Source organism: Syngnathus scovelli, chromosome 1, assembly GCF_024217435.2.
Source record: "Syngnathus scovelli strain Florida chromosome 1, RoL_Ssco_1.2, whole genome shotgun sequence".
NCBI classification, from domain to species: Eukaryota; Metazoa; Chordata; class Actinopteri; order Syngnathiformes; family Syngnathidae; genus Syngnathus; species Syngnathus scovelli.
In genome coordinates this window covers 23,950,382-23,971,400 of record NC_090847.1, presented here as the reverse complement: position 1 = coordinate 23,971,400, position 21,019 = coordinate 23,950,382, and the positions used below count along the sequence as shown (strand labels likewise).

Here is a 21,019-nt window from a genome sequence, read left to right as displayed (position 1 = left end):
TCTAAAACAAACCGACAAATTAGTGCAACGTCTGAGTAAAACATTTATTTTGATAATTTATGTAGATATTTGTTTGATTTATTTATTTCAAGATTATTAAATATATATATATTTGGTTTATGGTTTTGTTAGGAATAAGATATAAAATAAAAAAATATTAACCAGCTTAATAAAATATGCATTTGGATTTTTTTTCTTTTGGTATTTATGTAAAATTATTTATTTTTGATAGTTTAAATATTAATATTTATAATATTAAATTTGCATCAATTAAATTATGTAATGAAATGGGTAAATTAAAAATATGCGAGGAATACATTTTAATATAACCCATTTGAGGGGAAAAAAACAAACATGAAATATTTTAAGATGGTTATTGATGTAAGGGTCGTGTTGTGTTTTGCTCACTCCGACCTTTGACCTGTAAACAGTTTTGTGCTTACAAAGGAGCTCTGCTTCAAAGCCTGCTGGCGTGAGGTCACGTTCTCACGTCACAGTTATAGAGTATTATGCTTGAGGTGGGGGGGGGGGGATGTTCTATTTTTGGGGGGTTGTCTTTTCAAGTCGCATGTTTGATTTGTTGCATTTGACGGATGGCTGAGACGATTGATTCTGGATTCTTGCTGATTCTTTTTGCACACGTCGGAATGGCCTTACTCTTCTCTTTTCCTTTCTTTGACTTTTCAAGCTTTTCCAGCTTCTGCGGTGGCACGTTTTTGTGCGACCTGTTTGCTTTTGCCAGCCAGCGCCAGCGTGCTCCGTCCGAGCAGAACAAGGATTACCCCCTTGTTCCACATGAAGTAAAAAAAATAAAAATAAATAGAAGTGGCGCAAATTACTTTGATTTTGCAAAATCTGACCAAGAATATTTTGCATGAATATGAAGATGACGAGATATTGGCGGATGGTTTGCTTTTTTTTGCTTGCACACAACAAAAAAACTGTGAAGCAATTTGAAAAAAAGAATGTAGCGTTTCTGCTGTATCTGTATATATATATATATACATATATTCTATTTATTGAAATATGTCCTACTAATTATTCTATTAACGACCTTTTATCAACATCATTTTGAACAATGTCGGCGACTGCTCGCTCAAAGATGTGTCATGTTCAAAAAAGAAGATTAAAAAACTGCAAATAAAACTTGACACTGACGTCTGATTTCTTGACTGATGTTTATATTTGATGGTAATCTTTTATGATAAAACATGGTGACGGTGATACATTGTATGTCAGGAATGCAATACGAAATCTTTCACGGCTATGGTATTGTTCCCAAAAAAAGATGATTGAAATCCATATTATTTTCAATTGAGCGGACCATCTGCAATACTGCCACGGACCGCTAGAGGGCCGCGGACCACCGGTTGACATTGCTTGTCTGAGATGAAAGAGTGACAAACTTGATCGTTGGCACAAGTCAGTGTGTAGTTACTTGGCATGAGTTGTGGCCAATAGTAGCTTTTACATGTTTGCGCTCTTTGGGCCAATATAGCGGCTGAAATGCATATGAGCGGAGTTGCACCGATATCAACAAAGTGGAAAGAGCATTGTGGAAAAGGCCTCGTGGACATAATGACTTGCTTGGGAAAATGCCTGTGATTGCCTGGAGAAGCCTTTTTGATCCAAAACACATCAGGTAAGACACGTTAGAATTTTTTTTTGTTCGTTTGTTGCTTAGTTCATGATAAATTCACTGAACAGTTTAGTAAACCACGGGGTGGACCCGGTAACAATCCTGCTCATTTGAATTAGGTGTGCAGCAGGTAGACATAAAACTTGTAGGACCCCGAGTACGAGGATTTAAGACCTCTGCACTAAATCCATAGTTGTTGATCACATATTTAATTGACAGCATGCAGGTGGCAAATTGGCGGATCCCTGTGATACGTCCACAAACGCGAGTAAGGGCTAGCGGGAAGTGCATCAAAAATTGTCAAGAACAAATTTGCTTCCACTCTAAAGTGCAAGAGCCCTAACAAATGAAAACGGCAATGTTTCTTTTGACCTCTTCCAACTTCAAACTGACATTGTGAACTCGTCACAATCCTTAAGTAAATATCATGTTGGGTTCAGTGTAATTCAAATACGAATAAAATCTTGTGCAGCCAAAATGAAACAAAACGGTTTGACCGCTGAGACGAAATTAACAGTCAGGAGCAGTATTTTGCTTTCCCTGAGTTGTCTCGTGCAAGCGTCACATGGCGTTCTATATATAGAATGGCGTATATCAGTAATGAAACGTGATTGTGCGGAATCATTGATAAACTCCAGACCCATAGGGGGCGATCACGCGAGAAAGTTCGAGGGGGGTGCGCCCACTGGGAATGAAATGTTTGAATGGAGCTCGATCAGAAAACTAAAATAATTTTCCGACGGCTACTCCTGAAGAATCGCAAATGGTAGGAAAAACCAACTTTAATTGCGGATGATGGAATCTTTTTGACTGTTGTCAAGTCAAATGCAAATCAAATCGCATTATTTGGTTGTGCTGATTGAAACCGGTGCATCCAAACGTAGTCTGCTACACCAGATGAGAAAAAAGTTTTGTATCACAAAATTGCTGTTTGAATGTGATGAATTGCACTTTAGAAAATGAGATTCCTGTAAAAACATAAGTACTGCATTAAAAGGAGATCAATTTGACTGAGCACTTGACAAGACAACAAACTTTCTTCGGGTACAGGTGACTGGCATAGTCCTTATTGCGTCAACTCAGTAGCTACAACTGCATTGCTTTTTAATACTGTCTTCAAAAGTGTTTGAAAAATTTGACACAATTTTAGGTTGAATGATATCTAAATAGTTATCGCTGTGTTTAATAAATTAGTTGTCAATCTTTGCTCCTCTAATTCATTTTTAGTTTTGAATTTAAAAGGCTCAAGTTATGTAAACATTTGTTTTAATTGTGATGATTGGACTTGATGTGCAACTGACCGATGGATACTGCATTTTTGTTTATTTTAAAGGTAAACAAGTCGTCTTCCACGTTGATTTGTCCATTAGGAATAAATGAACAACAAACGGTTTTTGTTGGCGGTGCGTCACCACCCCCTAGTGGCAGGCTGACGAACTGCTTTTTGTTGAATGGAGCAAAACCTGGGGCTATGACCTTATTTTATGCAGTTCACAAAATAGCTAATCAACTTCTACATTACCTGCTAAAATTTCCACCAAAATGTCTGTTGTATGAAACCTTGAACTACTATTCTTATTTTAAAACATTTGTTGCATTCATTGGGGCCAGGAAACATTGATTTGGTATCAGCCATGGGGGCTTTCAGAGGAGAGCCATGACTATGATGATGTCCAAAAACCTATCTATGAAAGAGTTCCCTTCTTTCACCAGGAGCAAAATAATAACTCTTTCTGATCATTAGAAATCACTGCTAAATTCTGATTTGTGGACAAAATCAGAAGTACCTGTATCTGTTGAATACAAATTTGTGGTCCAATGGAGTCTCCTAACTATGTGTGTGAACTCGTCCAAGTGTTAGTGAGTGTTGACATCATAAAGAAAAGGGCTTGGACACGTAGGTTTTTAAAAGAGGAACTCATTTTAATTTAGTTGCGGTGGGCATGCTCAGCAGGAAGTGCCAAGCTTGCTAAAAAGATGCCGGTGCCTCCAGCACCAGCACGACGGCGTTCCTTTAAGGAACAGAACAAGGGGGAGATTCAAGTCCACTTCCCACTTCCAGTCCACTTGGAGGGGAAAAGGGAAGGAAAAAAAATACAACAGGACACGTCCGTGAGTCAAGATGGCAGCGAGGACAGGACAGTGACACGACCAAAACTGCAAACTAAACTAAAGTCCAAAGACATGAAGGACGCTCCAAGGTCAATTTGGTCAAGTCCAATCATCAAGACATCGCCACCATCCGCCTCACGGGCGCTGCGCTGAGTAGCGGCCCTCACTGGGTGGTGCACCTCGGCCGGAACCAAAGCTAGGTTTCTGGGCAGCTCCCCCACGGGCCACCCCAGGCGAGCCCCTGGGAGCACCACCGCCGATGCGCTCTCGCGGACCGCCTAGTCCCCCTGGCCCGCGAGGCCGCACATCCCGCCGTTCAACTTCCCGGGCTGAGCGCGTCTTCTTCTCCTCCACGTTGAGGCGCACTTCGCCACGCAGCTTGATGGGCTGAAGATGAAATGGACATAAGCACCTAAAAAATCTTGGGACTTTTTCTCACTCGAACTTAATCTTCCATTGCAATTCATTCCCACAATTAAGCAAAAGGCAAATAATTTAATATCAAGTTTGGGGCCAGATGAAAAGAAAAACCATCCTGACACCAAAGTGGCCGAAGCAGAAATATTTGTCAAAGGACAGACGAGCAGGCCAAGCTCACCCGACTGCTCAAGATCTTCTGAACTGGATCCGAGTCGTCAAACACCACGAAGCCAAAGTTGGGAAGTTTTCCTCCGCTGTTGATCCGCAATTCCAAAACTGTTCCGTACTCTGCGGGCCAGCACACGCACCGTTGACATTAGGCATGTGATGTCAAACATGACTTTTTTTTTTTTTTTTACCCAAATCCTGATAGATTATACAGTTTATCCTTGACGCTCCCAAAATCATTTGCTTGAGTGTGCCTGGTCAATATGACTTACGCTCAAAGAACTCCTTAAGTTCACTCTTGTCGACGGCGTGTGGTACGTTCCCCACAAACAGTTGATGGGCATCGGGGTAACGCACCATCCGCCTCACTTCCGCCTCACCCTGCTCACCCTCGCGAACTGGAAGCAAACAAACAAACAAAAAACTTAAATTGACACAGCCAAGTCTACTTTGGACATAACTTCCTGTTTTGCACATACTTGGGCGTGGTCCTCTGTGTGCAGGGGTAGGAGCACCGGGACGCTGCTCTCGCGGCCGGGGGTCCCGCTGCGGAGGTCTCTGTGATGCCGATTGGGACTCTGACTTAACGTCAACCCGCACCTGCAGATAAGAACTCATGCTCAAGAAACAGAGGCAGAACCTCAAATAGTTTGGACACCAGCGATCTCAGGCGTGTCCTACCGGGGCGGCGGGGGCGGCTTTGACAACGTGTGGCGGGATGCCAGACACGGGGACGGTACCACTGGGCGGGAGATTCTTACTAGTCACAGACGCCCACGAGAATGGCTGCAAACAGGATGTGTCACGTGAGCGTCTGGTTCGCATCTGGTTAGCGCAGAGCATGCAAACACTGACCCGGTTCTCCTCCGGCGCGGCGGGCGCCGTTTCAGCAGGTTCTGTGCCAGCGTCCTTGTCTGTCTGCTCATTGGCTGCGTGTGCGGGGGTTTCACTTTGTGTCTCCACCGCGGGGGCGGCCTTCAGCTCCACCGCGTTGACCACCTCCGCTTCCCTCTCTACTTCTGGTTCTGGCTGAGGGCTCGCCGCCGCTTCTTCCCCCTCAGCAGGGTGTGATGCTTCCGTACTAAGCAAAAAGAAACAGTCGTGACTTCCTGGGTTGTAAGCTGTGTTGGGAATTACTTTAGGTCCACTCTATAACAATCATACATGGGTTGGTAGAAAGCAGGCACAGACTCGTCAGCCATGACGTCTGGAGAGGGAACACGCTGTTCCAGCTCCTCCACATCCTCATCGGACTCTGAATACACGTGTATATACTCATGCTTAGCACTGTTTTTCCCACAGTTTGACATCATCACAATATCAAATTGTTTACCTTCAGGTGGCTCAGAGTCGGAATCGGCAAAGACTTCATCTTGGTAGCGAAAGACGTCGTTGTGAACGTAAAACTTGTTTGCAACCGTTCCCTGAGTGAGGAGAACATTGTTGGCATCTTTTTCACACCACTTTAACCATCAACAATTCTAACACTTTTACTAAACCTACAGCCCGGTTAAAACAATGTCACTCTGCAATTACGTCAAGCCAGTGCAGGCGCAAGGCAGCTATTTCCATTAAACTCTTCAAATGATGTTTGTTAGAAAAGAAATATGGGCAGCGGTGGCACGGGCTGGTACCTCTGGGGCAAGCACGAAGGTCTGCATGAACTTCCTCATGGGCTGCATGTTGTTGGAGAGCTCCCCCATGACCTGCACCACCACGCCCTCATTCAGGGTGGCGTGCGCATCCACATGACGGATCTTGGTGTGGCAGTCGCGGAAGCTCAGCGCCATCACACGCTTGTGGATGTCCTGCAACACACACGCACACGTCCTCAGTCTTGGCAAGCTTAATCGGTGGCACATCTGCAGTTGTCAAGGAAGTGCAGCGGTAGCTCAGCTTGAGGTTGTTCGGGGCCAAGCTCGCAACTCCTATTTACTTATTTGGGAATCGCGTTAACCCCAAAACTCCTTTGTATAGAAAGTCTTGGTTTTTTTGGAAAGGCATGTTTTTAAGCAGCCGAAGGGGGTCTTTGTTACGTTAATACAAGTCAGGCATGTTGTTGGGCAGCCAGTTTGTCGTCCGTCACTTTGAACACTCCTCACACAAAGTCTGTTGATGTTTTATTAAGAGATGCACTACGCAGATGACAAGATCACGCGGATTGAGTTAGTCATTTTGATGCTATGTGAATTGGATGCAAGAGACTAAAGCGGCCACTAATGTGTCTGGCCAGGCTCTGACTTCTGAGCGTCTTTGTAGATGAGGTGCTTCCGCGAACTTCCCCCTCTCTGAATCAAAAACCAAACAATCCTAGCTGTATGTAATAAAGCAGTCAAAGATCAAACTCAATTTCGTATTAAGTAATGCCTTCAAATTGGTCACGGAAATTTATTGCTACGAATTGCTTATATCATCCATATAAGATACTATTTGCAAATTTATGAAAAAAAGAAAATTGGGGTCCTTAACCAGACCACATTAGACAGAAAGTTGAATAAGGTCGAAGCGAGTAAAATCGAGATTGAGGTGTATAGTGTAGCATTTCTTGTGTGAGCATAGGGTCGAAAAGTTGATTTACATGGCGATTGCTACGTACCGTGTTATTCGACAAGGCATTGTGTGGAAAGTATCGTGGAACGTTTTTGGGTAGGAAGGGTTATGTTGCCTTTGTTGTGGCGTACATGTTGCATAGGATGTGCGGCAATCAATGTGTAGCAGGTGTGCGACCTACCGACTGTCCATAAACGGCCTCAAGTGGCTTGCCACTCGTGTCCAGCCCGCCGTGGACGTACGACGAGTTCTTGCCGTAGAACCTACACACACAAAAGATGTGAAAGTGGGCAGGTGCGCACAGTCGTCGTGAACGTGTGCACGTATTTAAGGCCGCCGTACCTGTGCAAGTAGTCGGGCGCCTGGTTGAGGAGTGTGTAGTACTGTCGGACAAACTCCCGCCCGACCAGCTGGGCACTTGGCTTCTCCATCACCATTTCTTCTTCAGTACTCAACTGGATGACAAAAAAGGTGCATCATTGACATAATGTAAATATTGAGAAGGGGACATATATCATTAGTACGTGACATCAATCCTCACTCCCAACTCCCCAGTCACGACTTTAATCCATTTACCATCATTGTAGGTATGGTGTGTCAGCTGCTGATTATCGTAATAGCCCTGAAATGTATTGTGATGCCACACTGGCCCAGTCCTAATCGAAAGTACTTTGTAGGGGATAATCAAAGGTTAATTTCAACAACACTACAACTCACTGTTGAATATAGTGGTTAGGGCGTGTTTTCTGAACCCGACTTATATGAAGATTCCAGAACTTTTCGGTGGGGCCTCGAGGCTCAGTGACGCCGGCTAGCACGTGCCAGGTCCGACTTTTAAGTCACACTTGTAGGTTTTGGGTAGATCAAAAAGCGCCGAGAGCAGGAGAACTATTCGCTGGATTGGGTGGCACAACAAGATAATTTTTAAATAAATAAAAATAAATAAAAACGACGCAAAAGGCGGGCAGCGGCCTGGAGCAAAAACGAAAGCGCGCAGCATGGCGGTGGAGCACAAGGATGCTGGCTAATTCCCGGACCAAAGCGTCTAGAAGAGCCTGATAAAAGACATTCAACGCACTTATCACGGGGAGTGCCTCGTCGCTCTATGAAATGCCGGTAAATATTGAAAACGATGTCTTTTAAGATAAATATTGTAATTACATAGCTTTCTCCTTCCAGGACATAGACGGTTCCTTTATCACCGACCCAATTAGCTAAACCGATGCGGCGGAAGAAGCAAAATGGCAACTTTTAACAGTTCTACGCGCCGCAATCCACGATGTTACTCACCAGGGGTCGATTGCCTCAAGTTTAAGTGGCTTTAGTACAAAAAGTGGTATTAGAATGAGTGAAACACAAGCACTTAGGACAACGTGCTCCCTCGCTCGCCGGTTTCAGCCGCGCAGCCCTAACTCACGTCAGTTCCCCCAACCGCACTTTTAACCAATCATATTATGCGTTCGGCTACTCTCAGCCAATCACGCGCAGTTCTCGCTGTAAGCCGTCCGTACAACCAATCGTAAAATGTTTCGGAGTCGAGGCTGCGCTGCAGCTGGTTGGCCGCTTCGGGGCGAGCTGAGCGTACCGCTGAAGAACTGTATGCGCACTGTACGCGCTACTGTACTTTGCAATAATAAAACGTCTCGAAAACGTTTGCTTTTATAATTCATTGTCATGTTTGCTAAGCGTATGAAAGACTTTAAAAATGTTTCCATCCTACTACACAAACATTGTGACTGAACTGCTCCATCACTACACAGCTAATTTAAAATAAAGTACTGTATTTTCAACGGTCTCAGCGATTATTATTAAGCAATATAATCCCTCGCTACTTCGCGTTTCGTTTATTGCGGCTACACTACATCGCGGATTTTTTTTTTCCAAATTAAAAATACATTCAAAAGTCAAAATAAAACTTCTAAATTGAGGAGACATGTGTCTAACCTTTAGGACAACGTAGTATTGCTCCAAATTAGCATCTTTCCGCTAACTCGTTAGCCTGCCCAGTACTTCTTGTTGGTGACTGTACTTCGCGGATTTCACTTATCGTGGGTGGTTTTTGGAACCAATTATCCGCGATAAACGAGGGATTACTGTAGATATTTAATAACTGTAAGATAGATCCAGCCTGCCAGATCACTGGAATTTAACTGGTAAGCTATATATGCGCAGTAAATATATGTATACAGTACTTAGTAGCCCAAGCAATTTACAATTAGGAAAATAGTCAGAACTGGCTCATCAGATAGTCCAATATGCTCTGTGCGTGTAGAGAACACATAAACTGTAATTTACTTTAAAAAAACAAAAAAAACTATTATGGCTACTTTGTCTAAAGAAGATTGCACTGGTGATAATTGCTTTGTTTGTTCTTAAGACCACATATAATGTAATGATATTGAGATATATTTGAAGAAGCTATAACTAGCTAACTAATATACAGATAAAGTGGATCAAACTTCTGGATTTTTATAATATATTAAATTTATATAGATCTAAGTAGACTAAAATTTTGAATAAATGTTCACACAGGGGAATGTCAAAATAAAAAATAAATAAAAAAATTACATTAAATCAATTCCGGTCATTTATGTACTCTGAAGATTATTTAACAATATTAAAAATGCATTGTTAGGGCATTTTGTTGAGCAGTTTATGTTTGTGGAATCAAGAGTCACTCAGTAATTTTTTTTCCTTTTAAGGAGCTGAACTCTCTTGTCTGTCTTCCGCCCAGTCCGGGATGAGCAGGTGTGCATGGTGACTGGGTGCGGTCGTCTCCCAGAGGGCTCTTTACTGGCTTCTATGCTAACGTTAGCATTCCAACAGCAGGCAATGGGTTAAGACACGCTCACCGTTGGAATATTCTCAGGTGCAAACATCCTTTTCCATTTTCATGTGGAACAATAGAAATGAATGATTCCCCTCCTAGAAATGTCTCCCAGTGTATTCACCGCACCTTGACATTAGTAGTTTGTATTCCATTCATAATTTTTCTTCATATTTGTTAATCATCTAAAACATTATGCTTTGTTGTTAAATGAAAATGTAAGTGGCCAAACAATGCTAATGCTAACATTCATTATTTTATCTTCATATTTGTTAATCATCTAAAAGATTATGCTTTGTTGTTAAATGAAAACGTAAGTGGCCAAACAATGCTAATGCTAACATCATATGGAGGCTAATGTCACTATCGGGACACAAAGTTTGCATGTTGGTAGACATCATGATGTTGGTAAAGATGAGGATGTAAAAAGTGTCTCCTGGGGTTCTGATGAAGAAAAGGAAGTCATGTAGATTTGTGGTTATCTTAAAATTAAGTTCATTCATTAACTTTTGCTAAATTGATCATTATGAAGAGTCCAAATTGTTTAGCAGAAATTGCTCATGCTAATAGCAGGTCAGTGTGGGAAGTGTCTTGCATCAGGAGAGTGCTCTTTTGAAGAGCACGTTGTCCAAAGTGTGTGCAGTGGTTGCGATGAAGATACCAAAGGCATGCAGACGTTTGATCATTTGATTGATTTTATTGTGTATTTCTTCAAGTAAGCTTTGCTGCTGTTGTCAGTAGAAACACATTAGAGAGAAAAAAACTCAGCCTGCGAGACTTTCCCTTGGTTAAACATGCCCAACTTATTTTAGCACCGTGGAAACTAGGCGGGAATAGCATCGCCATGGAAACCAGGCTAGAGCGAGTGCGCGCAGTAGTGGAGCCCAACAACTAAACAAAAAAGTAAGTGTGGAGTAGAAAAGCAAGCGCAGGGAACATTTATTTCCAAACTTTATTTTTGGACTTTTACACTTAAGTCTAATTGATGCCCAATGGAAGTCCTTAAACATAAATTTAAATATCATAAAAACAAAAAACATTTACATCAGAAGTCTTTAGTTTGATGTTAGTTTGTGCACATTTCGCTTTTGGAATTTTTGCTTATTTAGTGGTATAGGCAGAAAAGTTTGTTACTTAAATCTTAAAATTAAAAGAGCAATTAGCACCAAAAGTGATATTTTGTTTTGACTTAAACTTAACGATCAGCACCTCGTCCCCAAAGAAGCGAGCGGTTGTGCGAATCTTAGATGAGGAGGTCGTTGTCCACATCCTCTGCAAAGACACAAAACATTTAGGAGCACACGTAAAGATTAGTGGTGGGGAAAGGATTAATTGGAGGATTTGTCTTTTGTTTTTGAACAACATATTGTTTTCAGATACAAACAGCAGTTGTCGCTGTTAGGTCCTACAGCGCTTTCAAAGTGTTGCTGCCGTCTGTGAAATGTTAATGCTATTAACCATCGATATGTCTACAAACACCTAAACCGCTAAATAACTTGATAACTCGTATAATAAAATTGGAGCTGCGATGGGTTTTTCGACACCTCATTTAACATAATATTCAAATCCTCTGAATTTCAACCTCTTAACAGTAAATTCTCCATTTCGGTTGTTGACTTGTCCGTAAAAGTAGAGTAATAAAAACGTAGATAATGTGTCTTTTTCAAAATAAGACATTTACAAACATTAGATTTTACTTATCAAAACCAATGATCAACCTTTTATGATATTCTGAGAAATGTACTAACAGACCTATAAATATAATTGATATATTATAATTGAAGGACGTACTTCCTGCCACGCTATTTCATGTCACACCACTTCCTGTTATGTCCCTACATGTGTGTTATACATTAGCTGCCAAGTGATAGAACACTTATTTTCCATTGTTGATTTGTGTTTAGTTAGCGCTGTTGCTACATTAATTAGACGCTAACGCAACAAAACTGGCTATGATGTCATTCCCGAGATATTTGACCCGGACTCAATATCAAGTGAGTTGGACTTTGAAATAAAAATTTTTAAAAAATTGACAGGAGAGTTGTGTTTTTTACTCACGCTCCTTGATGCCGAAGCAGGCGGCCCACTCCTCAAGGGCGATGTACTTGTCGTCGTCGGCGTCGCATTCGTCAAAGAAGCGGGTGGTGCAGTGCTCCATGGGAATGAGGGGGGCACGCAGAGGGGCCAGCTCGCTGTGCGTCAGGTAGCTGTCAAATCAAACAAGACCAGTCAAGTATCCGTGGTCAGCAGGATACTGGTGCGAATTTGGAGGCCGAGTTGTCTTGAGTTTCTGAGCATGCGTACCCGTCGGCGGGATGCTGGTCCAGCTGCTTGAACTGCCAGTGCACGGGGAAGATGTACATGTTGTAGTTCTTCACAAAGTCATGAGCCAGCAGGTCCAGGGTGTGCTCTCCCGCCTTCAGCCTCTTTTCGTTCTCGTAGATCTTTTTCACCTGCCACATCACAAGTCACGAGGTCAACATACAACATTGAATGTACCGTTTCCAGCTTCCAAAGTTGAAGACAATTGAATGCACGACTCTTTTGATTAACTGTAGCGATACAAGTTTGCGGGTTACGGGCCCACTGGCAATCTTCTGAGGTTCTATCAGACGTAACAGAAGCGGTACAGTAGCTGTGTGAAAGAGTGGAAATTTGGGACTGTCGTGTGAAGTTTAACACCTGACACTGACTTTTCTTGTGTACCATCAGTCAAGTCAAATTTGTTTATAAAGCCCTTAATCACAAAAACGTCTCAAAGGGCTTCACATGATCTCCTGATCAGTAAGAAGGGGGTGAATGACGGCAGCCGTTCAGGTGGCCTTCCTCACCCTGAGCTTTTGCTTCTCAGTCAGCAGGTTGTTATCCTCGTCGCGCTCGTACAGAGTCACCAGGACGTTCTTCAGCCAGTCCCTCATACGCAGAGGGAACTGGCTCAACTCGTTGTCCAAGCAGGGTTCGATTTCTGCGCAGTCACAAAACGCCATTAATGCAGCTAGGAATCACACCTACTTTCCCATAGTAAATACTTGAAAGTAATTTAACTTGGAAGACAAGAATTCCTTCTCAGAATACAAATTTAGCTTTAAATCCGATTAGGTAATTCTCCAGGAATGTCGAGCTCTTGGCAGCTGTGCCTCCAAATCGACTTGTTAGAACTGCCTGACGGGATCAACGTTTCCAAACACCTTAATTGTCAAACCTAACCCACTTTTGACTGCTTGTGGTTGAGAAGACTTGATTCAGTCCAGAACTTCCGGAAATCAGTTTGGTCTGGATAACAGTTGAAATTGATTGCGTGCACGGATGGAAAAAACTTTTCTTGTGATTTTGGGTTACCCATCTGTCTCAGATACCTGACTCATTTCCTCTTAGTTTCAATGAGGAAAGGCCAAGGACAAGCTTTGCGTTCAGTATTGTGTATTGCCTTTGAGATTTTCTTGTTTGTCCGACGTGTCTACGCCATTTCATGTCCTTCCCAGGTAGTGCTACGGAGTGAGTTTTGGAAGGACTTGTGTTTGGGTCCTACAAAACCAGGATATACATGCTTGATTTGTCATTCTTTAGTGAAAGAGAAAAGAAATGCAAAGCACCGTCCTGTTGTTGGATTCTAATCTAGCAGAGTAGCTTCTCATTGACTAGACTTGGTGGGAACCCTTTCCATATCAGTGTTGTCAGCCTGTTCTCCACTTGAACCCCGCACACCCGCACTCCAGCCCAGCTTTGAATGTGTACACAAACGTGTTTGGACGCGTCTCAGTCGACAGAGCGCTGCAGCTGCTGCAGCTCACACTTGGCAGTACACTACTACCTCGACATAACTTCAATTTGGTTCGTGACCGAGCTCTTAATGCAATTTACTTGGATCTCAAATAACAATAAATACCATTCATTTGTTACATCCATCATTTGCAAAATGTCTTCATTGAATGTAGTATCAGTTCTATTCATATGGCTCAACATTAGCGAGGTGGAGGGTTCACCTTTGCAGGGTCCAATGTAGTCCAGGTGCAGCTTGTGACCCTTCTTGGTTCCCTCCAAGGCGCACTTGGCGGCGAAGAAGTGGCAAGAAGTGTCGTAGGTCTTGTTGTCGGTACCGCAAACCTGAACACAACAACGCAACAGTGAGGCGCAAAGACGTCAACTGGATCTCTTAGTTGAGTTCCGGAGACGGGAGTTGCTGGTCCAGGAACCTTTTGGGTGTGGTGTGCAGTACCAAATAGTCTTTATTCAGATTGATTTGGTTCTAGGAATAAGGAAGGAATGTATATCGTTGTTTTGTGCGAAAGGCTGTGGAATGGTCGCCGATGAAAACTGACATGCTCAAACTGTCCCTCGGCAGCAGTGCAGGTGGATGGGTCCTGACACACGCACATGGGGGTGTTGCTCTCGTCCACCTCACACACTTTGCCCTTCTTGCATTGGTGCTGCAGGCATGGGTCTGGATAAAAACGCATCATCATGAATTAAAAAGCGGCATCGTTTGCACAAAGTTGGCCTTTTGTATATTTCATGCCACGGACTTCCTGCAAAACATCCAACTAACACAGTCTACTACTGTGTACGCTTTGCGACTCTTCTCCTGATTACACATAATTCTGGTCTCAAATATGTCATTTTGCCTGTGGTTGTGGTTGTTGAGTCCAGACGAGTGTGAAGCCAGAGAGACATTACGTTGCGGCCAACTGTGAACGTGTGGGGTTGCTTGTGCGTGTGCGCGCTCACTCTCGGCAACGTCGTCTTCCAACTCGATGGCTTCGTCAAACTCCCCAATCTCTACCTGCACTGGGTTGGAGCCCACCTCGGTCTCCTGGAAAGCAGCAAAGGTCAAAGTTTAGACCGGAGGTCAATTAGGCAGCAGGATTAATGTGAGATTCTATATAGAGGAAATTTGCTGGGATTAGCATCAAGCTAGTGGGCTAAAGGCTAAGCTATGTGTTTGTTTTAACAAGAGATGTAATTCTCCTTGTTTCATTAAAAAACCCACAGATAGGGAGTGATTCCGAGCACAGCCAAGTTTTTATTTATGACCACCGAGGCTTTGAGGTTGGACTGGACACGTTCCAGAAGGTTCCACCCTGAAACAACCAGCCTGTGAGCGGCAGGACCCAAACAAGCAGCTGCGTCCGCATGTGATGAAGCCAGGAAGACGTCAGAGCTTCCTGAGAGGTTGCATGAGACTGCTTTTTCCAGCTGTGGTCTTTGCGGTCCTTCGGGACCCCGGGAGGAGCCAACGTTCACATACTTAAGTTCCTTTTTTTTCCCACTCATTTGAAACCAACCAAACAGAACATTGTGTCTTTGCGCTTGATTTCCTGTTGAGTGACTTCCAAAGGGAAGCATCTTTCTGTTTATCCACATAAAGGTCTCCAAACGGAAATTTCGGATTTAACAACTATGAAGATGATGATGTGGAAGATTGGGAATGGAAGTAAACATGATGACTTCATCAGAACCAGCTGGACAACTAAAGTTCCAACTGTTCCACTTAAGTTTAAAGGCAAGTGGACTCTTCTTGTTGAAGATATTTTACCTAAAGTCCAAAGGATTTCTTTCGTTCTAAATATTGAGGGTTGTACCTTAATCCAGCTTTATTGAGGGAGCACCTACACAAACATCCAGAACCTTTTTTTTTTTTGCATTATGTCAGAATCTGGATGCTTCAGTGTCATCGTCATACTGTTCCATGAATGCTACTTCTTGTTCTCCATCTTATTTCATGCCACTTTGGACTCGATTGAGAAGAACTTGGCAACTATCTCCTTGCTGAACAGCTTCTGTTTCACTTGATTTTTTTCCCCGTTAAAAAAAAAAAACAAGCGGAAATATTTGGGTTTTGTCTTCTTCTGCTGTCTTGATGATTGTGGTTTAAAAAAAGAACGGAAATGGGAATGTCAGGACCAATTGGTGTCATGTTCAGAGGATCGAGGCTGCAGTGTGGAAGAACTTTTCTGGTGAATGACTTGTTTTGAATCACCTCAACAACTGAATCTTCCACCACGGGCTCATCCACCACCAGTTCCTCATCTGCCACCAGCCCCTCATCCATCGTCTGCTCCTCAACCGCCACCAGCTCCTCGTCCATCGGCTGCTCCTCGACCGCCACCAGCTCCTCGTCCATTGGCTGCTCCTCAGTCTGACAAACACAAGATTTCTTGAATTAAACAGTCAGTGCATGTGGATGAAAATCCTAGAGGAACAAAACCACGTAGAACTTGTCAGGAACTTTGAGTGACTGATGAAAACTGGGCTTTAAAGTTATCCTAACAAAACATTTGAGGTTGCTGAGGACTTTACACAAACACACAGTGATCGGTTGTCAGAGAGAGGACTTACAGGAGCCGCCATGGTGTGCCCGGCTAGGCAAACCAGGAAGATGACCCACATCCTCATCTTCTTTGTCTGTGGTTACAAAAGCAAAACAAGGAGTCATTTTCTTTGGATTTCAACACAGATGCTTTTTAAGAAAAATTGAGAATCAGTAGGAACCTTCAGACAGTTCCCTGAGGAACACCTGTTAACTCTACTGCATCACTGTTTGCGTGATTTCTATTATCTGCTTAAGGGACGCTCCAAATTTATAATCAGACACGAAGCATTTTCAATCTTGTTTCCTGAACGTTGTACCTGACAAAAAATGGCACAAAGTCTTGGAGAAGAAGTGCAATTTTTCAAACATTCAGAAGGTCCCAGAAGAGTGTTTTGGAACCCTTGAGCTTTTTCTACAGCAAGCAGTGCGACATCAACATGATTGCGTGTTTATTTCTCAGATATTGAACAAGCAAGCATTCTGTCTGTTTGAGGCCTCGTGAGCTTTCATTGTTTAGGAATTCTGTCTGCCCCCATCTGCCGTCAAATGAAGAATTCCATAAAAGCTCTTTTGTTTGGGTAGACTCCCGCTCAGTGTCTCTATCGTGCAGACATCAGAAATATACACGGAACGCTTGGATGCTGTTAAATGCCGGCATCAAAGCATGAAAAACCTACTGCTGCTCTACTGGCTTCCTTTCAACATCAACATCCAGAATGTTGTCTTCGTTCCACCAGATGATCTGATCATCTTTGAATTCCTGCCTCAGCAGATTGTCAAAATCTTCACAATCTGACTCGCGTTATTCAGGAAAAAGCCTTAATTTCCCATGCCTTAATTTCCCACGTGAAGGTTCAATTTCCTCAACAAAAGAAACTTCTGTGTTCCCCCAAAACGAAAGCGTACATTTGTCTGAAATGTTCTCAGACGATGACGGTAATGGTCAGCGAGCTTGTTTATTTGTTTGTTTGTTGGTGGAAAGTTCCAGAGCAGGAACGTTGCGTACAAGGCAGCGTCTCTTTTAAAAATAACTAGAGGGGAACATTGAGAAGTCCTCATCTAAGTGTTTGACTTGGAGGGACACGACCATCATCATTGGGTGAGGAGGACGAGAAGGAGGTGACGCAAGTACCAAACAAAGTGTTTTATTTGGAAAAGGCTCAGTCGCTCTCATAAAGTAGCTCTTCGCTACAAGCTACCTCTTTGATTTGCAGTGTCAGCACGCCAGGAAAACTACCTGACGCATGCACACAAACACACACACACACACACACACACACACAGAATGAGTGTTGTGCTTTCAAGAAGAGATAGATGCAAATTTGGTCTTCTCCTCGCCATAAATGTTGACATGTGGATTCATGAACTGAAGTTCACCAAATGCCTTTACTACTACTACTACTCCTACTACTACTACAATATTTATTGTAGTGACCAACACATAGACACGATAAGATTTTTTTTTTTTTTAAAGTGTTACTCCTCCCAGCCTTCACTTAAATCGTTGTTAATGCTAACACTGTTTTGCTAATCCAGGCTCCCAGTTGCTTATTACCTCTGTAGCTAGCTATGTGTACGACAACCACTGTTGCTAACGCTTAATAGTTTCTGAGCAGCTAACTTCCACCAAGTAAATTGTTTTTTTCAGTTGGAAACTTAGCTTTGATACTCCTGAAAGAACATTTGGGACTCTCCAAGTGGTGCTGTATTTTTTTTTCCTGGTATGAAGACAAAGGTTCCATAGTCAGAAAGAAAAAAAGAGAAGGTAATATAAGCTCAGTAGAGCAGGGAAGTAACCTGAGATCCATTAATTCCTTTTTGTCTGTTTTTTTGACTTTCTAATGAGATTCTCAGTCATCTGCAACTTGTCTCAATGCTCATTTTCATTTACAACATTTATATTCTATGAATGACTGGTGACCAGTCTAGGGTTACCATGCCTCCCGCCAAAAGTTAGCTAGTATCGGCTCCATCTTCCTTGCTGCCAAAACGGATTATAGGAAATACATTGAACATGTATAAATTAGTGTAAGAATGGGGAAATAATGCCCTTAAAATCACAAAAATCTAGATTATGGTTTTCATGCATTGTTTTTCTAATCCAAAAAGAAAATGTTTTTACTATTAGCGCAGCTGGCAGCATGCTAGTGGTGGTGGAATTACAGTTTCGAGCAAGTAACTCCCTGCGTCGTTACAATTGCACTAAAACTTCCTGTCAGCAGAGTTTGGGAAAAACGCAGCGTACACCTGGCAGCAGACCTCCCACTTTTAGCACTTGAATGCATACCTAGATAAGAAAGATTCACATACTGTACATGTATGTGTATCAAACTTTATAATGTCTTCCTTCGTGCTCCACTCATGTCTAAACTGCTATAATTACACATCATCTTCCGTCAGTTGCTCCATATTTAAAGGGTACAAGAGGAGTAAATGCTCCCCCACAATGGCGCAGCTTGCCCACCTGCAGATCCGCCGTGCTATATTCACATCATTGTTTGTCAGGGGAAAATGCTTTGGTCGTATTTGGGAGCACTTAGGATGCTTTCCTGGACAAAACAAAAGCTTTGATTTAATTTGAGCTCTTTTTTGTGAGAACCTTAGGAAATTTCTTTTGGATGACTTACTGCAAATTTTCATAATCTTGAAAGTGGGTTAGGGTAAGTCGGTGGAAAAGTAAGAGGTTGCCTTGACGACCTGCATTCCTTCACAAGGGAGGGGACACCAGGCTGAGATGTTCCTAACCCTTTTGCTTGTCCTTTTTTCTTGGCATTCCAAGTGAACTGTCTGACTTGGGACAAACCCACCGCTAACCCTCCCCCACACGCACTACCACCCGGACCCTCCAATGCCCTCCCTGCCTCCCCCGCTGCCGATGTGGCAAACATCTCATTCCGCACCGACCCTTTCTTGTTTGCTCAAATACTTTGGTCCTCATGCTTCTAACTTTTTCCAGTTTTTTTTTTTTTTAAGTTTCTTGTTGACAACATACATCTGAAGTTCGAAAAGATTGTCACTATGATCTTTTACGCAGTGCAAACGTAGTTGACCATTGAGGGCAGCTGTCAATCGACAAAACAAAAAAACAAGTGGGGTGGAAGTATTTTCAAAGTCTTACCTTTGGGAGCAGAGAAGCAACGGACTAGTCAGCGCAAAGAAGATCTTTGAGAACTTCTGAAGGCTTCCCACTGTGGTAGGACAACCCCCCTCCCCTCCTCAGCCCCCACTTTTTACCCCGCCTGGTGGGAGAGGCCAAACTGTAACCACAAATTGAGCTACCCTTGTTGACATTGCCGACCAAAGTGCTGCTAAAAGAACATCAAAATAACTTGAGCGTCTCAACGCCAAGTTGTTGTTTATATCATCCAGATGAAAACTTGATGGAACTCCCAAATGCACAGGCAATTTTTGCAGGGCACAGGGACAAATGACAAACTGGTCCCCCGTCAATGTCACGGCTCATAAATAAAAAAATTTTTTTTTAAAAAAGGACAGGTGTTGGTAATACAAAAACTATAAAGACTTCAGAATGTATTGTAAAATTATTTTTTTCTTTTAGGGTATTGTAGATAAAATAAAAATAATTCTTTTTTTCTTTTAAATATTGTGCAATAGATTAATTGTTGTTTTTGTTGTATTGTGTTAAGTTCAATTTGTGGGCAGCGGCCACGGTAACAGAGTTGAAGATCCCATGAAAGGACACGCACATTAGCTTATATAATCATAGCTTAGCATCGTGCTAATGCGCAACTCAAGGGAGCGTGCCGTATCTACCTCAAGCGATAATTGAGAACAGATTTCTTCACTGTGCTATTTTTGCTACAGTAAGCTGTTGTATTTGTCAAGCTCCTATTTATGGATTCAAATTTTGACAGATGTGGGGGAAAAAGGAAAGGGCACCTTTTCCCATTGCAATTAATGGAAACGCAAATAATCCGGTCAATAATAAAACACATCATGTGTTCTGTATCTTTGTTATAGTTGTTTGTTGCTGTAAAACTAGAGTTGTTGAAACTAAAGGAAACAAATTGCTTTTTTTCTTTTCTTGCCAATTAAGATTCTTATTCAGATTATAATACAGTGGTGAAGTCATAAAATGGAAAAATTATATATATTTTTCTTGTATCATGAATATAGTAATTCTAATTCTAAAGTCTAATTGGCGCTCATGAATGCATTGGGAAGAAAAATAATTGTTTAAAAACCCCAAATGCTCGAGAAAACTGTGATAAACTGATTAAAAAAAACGTTTTCTACAGAAAATGGGGGTTGCTCCTCCCCCTAAAAAAGAAAAAACTTTTTGGGTGGACTGTGTGCCATCCTGCAAGTATTTGAGTTTCCATAATAATTTATTGCGGAACTCAAAGCATGCATTAATTTCTATCAAATGGGCAAAGGTAAATTAATCAGAATGCAGTCACCGGTTTGGTCTTTAACATATATACTTAATGAATATATTCGTCAATGACGGAAATTTAATAAAAGTGAAAATGACATGACACCTGAGCTCCCTGGAGGCCATTGACACGTTTCATTCTGTTAATGATGACATGCTGCGTTGGAATGTCTGAAGTCAGACAGAAGCAATCGAGCGCGCCAGCTGTCTGGTCCTTGATGATGATAGGACCAGCTGGATTGGAGGAGGGTGGAGGTTCTGGGTGACACGCAACGTGGCGTTTTCCATCCTGTCCTGAAGTTTCCAGAAAGCCAGAGAGAGAGGCGGGGAGGGGAGGCAGGAAGTGGGGGGCTCACTCTACCACTTTTTTTTTTTTTTCTGCCAGACTGCTCACTTTTTTTTTTTAATGTTCCCTCCTTTATTTACCTCCTTACCCCCTCCGCCTCACTACTTTTTCCACGCTGACGTGGCATTGGGGCAGGTTGGTGCGTAGCAGCGACATCACGTGACCAAGAGGTCAAAGGTCATGGGTGGCAGAAAATGACTAGGTGTGATGATACTCAAAGATGGCGGAGAGAAGAAGGTGTGATTGTTTTA

The 21,019-nt window shown here is 42.5% G+C and overlaps 2 protein-coding genes and 1 long non-coding RNA gene across 5 annotated transcripts; 1 reads left to right on the top strand and 2 right to left on the bottom strand.

Moving 5' to 3' along the window:
- Window positions 1-72: 72 nt before the first annotated feature.
- On the top strand, window positions 73-10,942 carry LOC125987767 (uncharacterized). 2 transcript variants are annotated; one of them, XR_007488154.2, is made up of 2 exons: window positions 73-1,642; window positions 9,592-10,942. It is a non-coding gene; the product is annotated as an uncharacterized lncRNA (long non-coding RNA). The 2 variants fall into 2 exon arrangements; XR_007488155.2 differs by lacking the exon at window positions 73-1,642 and adding an exon at window positions 2,273-2,405.
- g3bp1 (GTPase activating protein (SH3 domain) binding protein 1) lies at window positions 3,542-8,340 on the bottom strand. 2 transcript variants are annotated; one of them, XM_068652655.1, is made up of 12 exons: window positions 8,180-8,340; window positions 7,232-7,344; window positions 7,071-7,152; window positions 5,974-6,147; window positions 5,673-5,763; window positions 5,504-5,594; window positions 5,195-5,420; window positions 5,021-5,125; window positions 4,819-4,939; window positions 4,612-4,737; window positions 4,350-4,459; window positions 3,542-4,138 (listed from the first exon to the last, which is right to left on the bottom strand). In XM_068652655.1, exons 2-12 carry the CDS (start codon window positions 7,324-7,326, stop codon window positions 3,887-3,889), a joined length of 1,473 nt encoding a protein of 490 aa, XP_068508756.1. In that variant the 5' UTR covers window positions 7,327-7,344; window positions 8,180-8,340; the 3' UTR covers window positions 3,542-3,886. The 2 variants fall into 2 exon arrangements, with proteins under 2 accessions (XP_068508756.1, XP_049608005.1); XM_049752048.1 differs by having other exon boundaries at window positions 4,612-4,939.
- Window positions 10,651-19,255, bottom strand: sparc (secreted protein, acidic, cysteine-rich (osteonectin)). The gene is made up of 10 exons (XM_049752099.2): window positions 19,145-19,255; window positions 16,053-16,118; window positions 15,694-15,852; window positions 14,442-14,526; window positions 14,036-14,157; window positions 13,700-13,820; window positions 12,548-12,681; window positions 12,021-12,169; window positions 11,775-11,923; window positions 10,651-10,988 (listed from the first exon to the last, which is right to left on the bottom strand). The coding sequence occupies exons 2-10, from the start codon at window positions 16,107-16,109 to the stop codon at window positions 10,960-10,962; spliced, it is 1,005 nt and encodes a 334-aa protein (XP_049608056.1). The 5' UTR covers window positions 16,110-16,118; window positions 19,145-19,255; the 3' UTR covers window positions 10,651-10,959.
- Between the last annotated feature and the right edge of the window lie 1,764 nt (window positions 19,256-21,019).